The sequence below is a fragment of the Salminus brasiliensis genome, chromosome 13 (assembly GCF_030463535.1).
Source record: "Salminus brasiliensis chromosome 13, fSalBra1.hap2, whole genome shotgun sequence".
Lineage (NCBI taxonomy): Eukaryota > Metazoa > Chordata > Actinopteri > Characiformes > Bryconidae > Salminus > Salminus brasiliensis.
This window is the reverse complement of record NC_132890.1, coordinates 4419666-4426440: the sequence shown is the minus strand read 5'-3', so window position 1 is coordinate 4426440 and position 6775 is coordinate 4419666. Positions and strand designations below refer to the sequence as shown.

Below are 6775 nucleotides of genomic sequence, written 5' to 3'. Positions count from 1 at the left end.
CACATTTAAATATAAAGGTTCCACAAATAATTATTTTAGTAATGCCATAGGAGAAGCATTTTTATATCCCTGCTCAGTTAAAACAAATGGTTAAAAAAGGTTATTTGAGTGATGCCAGTGAAGAACCACTTTTCGGTCCATGCACTCTTTAAAATAAAGGTTCCACAAAAGGTTCTTTAAGTAATGCCGTAGAAGAACCACTTTTGACTACCTGCACAGTTAAAAAATGGTTACAAGGGATAAAAAAGGTTATTTGAGTGATTCCTGCAAATAACCATTTTTGAGTCCATGCTCTTTTTAAAATAAAGGTTCCACAAAAGGTTCTTTGAGCAATGCCAAAGAAGACCCACTTTTGGTTCATTGTACTCTTAAAACTGAAGGTGCTACAAAAATAAAGGTTCCATAAAAGGTTCTTTGAGCAATGCCATAGGAGAATCACTTTTAGATCCCTGCACTCTTAAAAATAAAAGTTCCACAAAAGGTTCTTTATTTAATGCCATAGAAGAACCACTGTTGGCTACCTGCACAGTTAAAATGGTTAAAAAGGTTAAAAAAAAGGTTATTTGAGTGATTCCTGTGAAGAACCATTTTTGGGTCCATGCACACTTAAAAATAAAGGTTCTACCAAAGGTTCTTTGAGCGATTCCTGAGAAGAACCTTTTTTTTGTAAAAGGCTTTAAAACTTTTGAAGGCTTAAGGACCCTTCAGTTGATGTAAATGTTCCTCAACAAATTGACCATTCTTCACATCTCTGCTACAACCCTTTGTTCTTTACTGACCCAAAAGTGGTTCTGTAGCACCTTAAGAGTGCAGGAAGCTAAAAGAGCCCTTTTTTGATGTCTTTATATTAAAGAGTGTTTGAAACACTGATGTCGACGTGAAGCTGAGTTGGAAAGCTCCATTAAATGTAATTCCCATACACTTGCTTCAGATATAATAACACTCGCCATACCTAATTTAGCATGTGCTGCAGGTTAAGTAGATCAATAATGGATGATATTAAAAGCTGCACTTAACCTCCTTAGTCATCTGCTTGAAATGCAGCTGTTACCTGAGCTCTGAATGGGGGAAACTCATAATGTCGTAATGACGGGGCCTAAAGCGCCCTATCAAAAAAAGCCTGCCTGCCGCACTCCTGTCTTCCCTGCACCAGGAAAGCTATGTTGGTGCCACATTTCTGCTCACCGGTAACGGGTTTCCACACATTTCAGCACTTATGCACTTTCTTTTGCAGCCGTTATTGGAACCATATGCCGATGCAGATACGGCGAAGATTAGAATCTCCATAAGCAAGCAGATTTCAGAGAAACGGGCTGTGAAATTTCTGTGCAACTGCAGACACAAACATAGAGCACTCTGGAATGACATTTGACAGAGAAGCTTAATCTTAAAGCTGCTTCCATACAAGTTTGCGACACCCGTCGCAAGCGCCTAGGCAATCTCTGCAGTGAGTGGGGAAAAAAAGGCCAGAGGAAAGAGTTGTGTTTAGAGAAATACAAACCAAATGTTTTATTGTTGTAACCTCTGTAGACTCCTCATAAAAATAGTGTTGCTCAAAATAAGGAACAAAGGAAAATTCACTGTTTGAACGATCACCATAGAGGACAGCCCGTAATGCACACATTCATTTGTAGATCCTTCTCAACAAAAAGGAAAAGTGTAAGCAGTCATGTTCATGTTCACTTGCAGGAAACCTTCCATGTCATGGCATCATTGCGAATTTACATCCTGTTGAGCCCTTACACTACTAATCTGAGGCCACTGTTGTAATGTATTTACTATGCACTGTATATTTTAGCCCTAAAAGCCACTCAAGCCTTAAGAAAGCATTTGGGAGGGGGAGGTTTTTATAAAGAAAAAAAAAATAGGGGAAAGCAACCGATATTAGAGAAGGAAATGGCCAGAACTACTGGGGTTCACTTAATTTGATAAAGCCAAAAGGGTTATTAAGGGAAAAGACTAGGGACCAGATTGCCTCACTGCTTCTTCCTACTGCGAGACCGGTGAAAAGCAGGCCGTCTAGTCGGCAGATACGGAGTTAACCACTCGCTGCAAAATAGCACATTAGACCGAACCCATTTGGCTGATAGCTACTAAACAGCTCAGACTCAGAAGAACATCCCTTTCGCAGCCTCAACGTAGACTCTATCTTCTGCAGTGTTGCGTTCTGACATCTCTTTAAACCCTTTGAACTCTTTTATTGCATGTTTAACATTTGGCACATTACAAATCCTTGTCGCTTTTTACAAGATAGACCTGTAAAGATTCTTTAGGGGACGGTTATGTAGAAAGTTTCCTGGATCCTATCTAGCATTGTCTAAAAACCACCGAGTGCCCTTTTTTTGAACAAGTCTGCCCTCATTTGCAGTGTCACACCAGTGTCATGTCTTCGCGTATCTCCATCTTAAATAGAAGTTACAAGTTAGAAAATAGTTTAAATTCGTTTTTCATTTTTATATAATCTGCTTCTCTTACCATCCCATAGTGGATTAATTTATATATTTATATTCATAGATTTATATATAAGCATGTACAAGAAAAACAGTCTCATTTTTGCACTGGGTACAAAAGTAATCGCTGTCTTTTCTTTGTGCATTCTATTGCATGTTGTCATGAGGAACAGAAAAAAGGGAGGGAGGAGAATGAGAAGGGAACGTTAGATCTGGGTTTCCTGTACCTTCTCCTTGGTGTGAGTTTTAATCAAGTAGGGTTCAGGGATGGTGCTGATGGTGGTGGGCCGAGGGCGGTGCAGAGAGTTGCCAATGTTGTTCTCTGTCCAGGGTGCGGAGTGTGCTGGTTTGTAGGTGCTGTAGCTGGGTTTGTAGGTGCTGTTGCGATCTCTCAGGCTTGGCAGCACCATCCCGCCCTCTCCTGGTATACTCGTCCCCGAGGTGGCAGGAGGAACGTCCTCCTCCATTTGAATGATCTCTATAGTCCTGGCAGCTGCCACTGTGCTCCTCTGCTGGTGCCGCTTGCGCAGCTTGTAGAAAGCGATCAGCATGACCGCGGCAAGCAGCGTGACGGCAACAAAGCAGCCGATGATAATTTTCGTAGTCTTCATCACCTCGTCTAGGCTGGCAGGTGGGCGCACTGTTCCTCGGATGGTCGGCACGCTGACCTGCCGGGGCGTCTGCAGCAGCACGGTCGGCGTTGAGATAAACACGGGCTGGAAGACGGAGGGCGAGGCCGTGACCGTCTTCGGCTTGACCACCTCCTCCGACGTGGGCTCCACCACCTCCACCGTCACTGTGGTGAAGTAGCTCAGGTGCTCGGAGGTGTTGAGCTCGGCTGCGCTCACATTCAGGTAGGCGGACGCGTTGGAGTTTCCAGCCATGTTTGTCACCATGCAGGTATAGACGCCCGTGTCGGACGGCAGCACGTTGGAGAAATTTAGAGTCCCGTCGTTGAGCACGTATATCCGGGGATGATTGGAGCCGTGGGTCAAGACCGTTCCGTTGGGCAGCAGCCATCTGACAGATGACATGGGGGCCGTACGACACTTGAGCTCAGCGACTCGCTCTGCGGAGATGTTAAGGTCCCGTGGAGCGTCCAGGATGAAGGGAGCGGAGCACTGGAAGGTAGTCTGGTCCACCTCCACTAGGTAACGCCCTCGCAGGTGCGCAGGGGTGTGGCAGCGGCCACAGCATGTGGAGTTGGTAGGGATGTATTCTCTCAGCCACCAGGCCAGCCACACAACGTCGCAGTCACACCGCCAGGGGTTATGGTGCAAGTGCAGCTCTACCAGGTAACTCAAGGGCGCAAAAAGGTCATGGGGCAAAGAGCTAAGGTTATTATGTGCCAGGTTGAGCTCAACCAAGGCTGTGACATCATCAAAAGCATTTCTCTCCATGGTGGTGATCCTGGAGTTCATAATCCAGAGCTTTTTGAGGGATTTCAGACCCCTGAAGGATCCGGGTTTGATCTCCGGAAAGTAGTTCTCTGACATCTCCAGCTCCTCCAGGCCCACCAGTGGGGAGAGAACAGGCATCTCCCGCAGATTACACATTCCAAGGTTTAGGTATTTCAAGTTGTATAATCCCTCAAAAGCACCCTCCGAAATATACTCCAGTTTCTTCAGTTCTCCCAAATCCAGACGCATGAGCGAGGGGACTCGGTTGAATGCATAAGATGGTATGCTTTCAATTGGGTTGTTCCTGAGCCATAACTCCCGCAGCTTAGACAAGTACTCAAAAGCGCCACTTGGGATTACGGTCAACCGGTTGTCAAACAGCTCCAGGGTGTTGAGATTGGTGAGGCCATTGAAGGCCCCCACCTCAATCTGCCGAATGGAGTTCCTGCCAAGCTGCAGCACCTCCAGGTGGTGGAGGTGTCGAAAAGTGTCAGCCTGGATTATCTCTATGCTGTTCTCCATGAGGTTGAGGTGCCGCGTGTTGGCGGGGATGCCAGGGGGCACTCGGACCAGGCCGCGCCTGGTGCACACCACCTTGCTGAACTGGTTACTGCAGGAGCAGACGGCCGGGCAGTTCTGCGGTCCGGTGGGGGCGGCGCACACACTCCACGCTCGCACCATGAGGTAGACTGCACAGAGCAGGGCTGCGTTCCAGGCACGGTGCACAGTTACCTGCCACAAGAGACTCATGATGTGGCGCGTTCATAATTCAACATCGTGTGGGGATTCGGCTCGGGAACGGAGAACAGTGGCCCTACCCTGGTTTGAGCAAGACACTGCTTCTGTTTTCCATCGACAGTGCAGGACGGTGCTGTGTTAAACACAGAGAAGAGACAGATAGAGAGTGAGGGAGAGGGAGGAGAGGAGGGGAGGGGGGGAAAGAGCGCAAATGATTCCCAAGGAAAGGAAAAAAAGGATGTCAGTCAAAGGAAGAAGTATAAATGCGGACCGCTTACCTCATTAGGACGGAATTCTCAGGGATTCTTCCTCCCCCCTTTTTGAATTTCGTACGAGCCTGCAGGTCCGCCTCAACAAGACCTCGGACACATTTTGCTGTATTTCTTTGAGAAAAGTAAACTGGACTGGGAACTGCTTTGACAAAATGGCTCCTTTGAATTCCAGAGAGAAGCAGCGTTTAGAGAAACTGGTTCAAGGGGTAAGGCCCAGTGAGCTAAGCTAAGCAGGTGCATGGATCCAGTCAGATTGGAAGAGATCTCCTCTTAGCTCCCCCACTGATTGTCCTTGGAAGCCGACGCTGAGCACCACTGAACATTTTTCACGAGACTCCATTGCCGAACTGCAAGCGCATTCAAAAAAAAAAAAGAAAAAAGAAAAAATGGAGCAAGGAAAAGGAAAGGGGAATTAGTAGAGTAGGGGGATGAAATCCCAAGTCCGTTCAGGATTTTTCTTCCTCAGCTGAAGACTAACCCTCTTCTCAGTTTTGCCGTCGCACACCCCCCCACTTGTCCAGTTGATTAGCCGTGCACTGATGAATACAAAAAAGGCCAGCAGATGCACATTGCGGTCATTCCGTCTTGCTTTTTTAACTCGCCGTGCTCTCCTGCCCGTCGCCGTAGCAGCAGCAGACTGCCGCGTGCACAGTTAGCAATAATCCGTCAATTTCTCCGGAGGGGGGCTCGGGGGTGGTAGTGCAGGAGCAGGAAGGGGAAGGGAAGGGGGGGAGCAGCAGCGCAGCAGTGAAGCTCTCTCTAGCGATCGCGCTCTCTCTCTCTCTCTCTCTCTCTCTCTCTCTCTCTTTTTTCTCTCTCTCTCCCTCACTCCCGCTCTCTCTCTCTCTCTCTCTCTCTTTCTCTCTCTCTCCTCTCAGTGTCAGAAAAGGAGGAATTGATCGAGCTACATGACGTACGGTTGATTTCAGAGAGCTGTCTTGAAGAGGGTCCTGTAGTTTGTCCCCCTGGTGCAGATCCTGCAGTAGTCCGTTATTCCGGTGTCCTGAGGTAGTAAGTTGTGGCAGTTCTTCCGCTCCTGCTCATGAGCCTGTGGGCTGGCTGGGGGTCTGCGGTGGAAGCTGGACAGGCAGGAAGGCAGGCTGGCAGGCAGGCAGGAAGGCAGGAAGGCAGGCAGGCAGGCAAGCAAGCAGACAGTCAGGCAGGCAAGAGGAGAGAGAGAGCGAGGGAGAGAGGCTTACACACATGCACCCAGAGGTGAATCCTGTCCACAGCGACGGCGGCAGCAGCGGCGGCAGCAGTGGAGGCAGCAGTGGTCCTCACCCCCCTCCCTGGCGTTCAGGGCTCCTCGCTCTCTCTCTCTCGCACGCGCGCGCTTTTTCTCTTTACGTGACGGGGTTGCAGGCAGCCGAGCCGCTCCGCTCTATCTCCTCCTTTTGTCCTTCAGTGGAAACGTGAATGTACTGCTGACGCATCCCGCTCAGAGCAGTGCATTGGTTTGATGCAGTGTTCCTGTGTATTAACACATCCACCCCCTCCACTCTTTCTTCTGTGCTCTGCCTCTCTCTCTCTCTCTCCCTCTCTTACACTCTCACTCTGCCTCTCTCTACCCCTCTCTCTGTCTCTTGTGCACACTCTCCAACTCTTGTGTTCGTACTGTTTGTGACGCTCCTGCTCGCACTGGGTTTTAACCATGGTTTTACTACCATCCTTTCTCCATCGCCTCCTCTTTTCTACCAGTCTCTCTCACGCTCTCGGGCTCTTTCTCCTTCCATAGTAAGTGGACTCTAGTGGGACTGGGTTGACTAAGATAAAACAACAGTACCCTTCTTCCTCACAGCAAAGGGGGGCTGTGACTACGAGCAATTTGTTACCCCTACCCCTCCCCACTAACCCTTTCTTTCGACTGGTTCCAAACCATAATATCTCACAAGCTAATACTGGAAGGGGTTCGTGC

The 6775-nt window shown here is 48.4% G+C and overlaps 1 protein-coding gene across 1 annotated transcript; it reads right to left on the bottom strand.

The window, feature by feature from the left end:
- Positions 1 to 1479: 1479 nt before the first annotated feature.
- lrrc4.2 (leucine rich repeat containing 4.2) lies at positions 1480 to 6370 on the bottom strand. The gene is made up of 2 exons (XM_072695710.1): positions 4867 to 6370; positions 1480 to 4721 (listed from the first exon to the last, which is right to left on the bottom strand). Exon 2 carries the CDS (start codon positions 4598 to 4600, stop codon positions 2657 to 2659), a length of 1944 nt encoding a protein of 647 aa, XP_072551811.1. The 5' UTR covers positions 4601 to 4721; positions 4867 to 6370; the 3' UTR covers positions 1480 to 2656.
- Positions 6371 to 6775: the final 405 nt, after the last annotated feature.

What these genes read in the sequence shown, in the direction of transcription:
- lrrc4.2 (XM_072695710.1), bottom strand. Translation starts at nt 4,600, where the DNA reads ATGAGTCTCTTGTGGCAGGTAACTGTGCACCGTGCCTGGAACGCAGCC.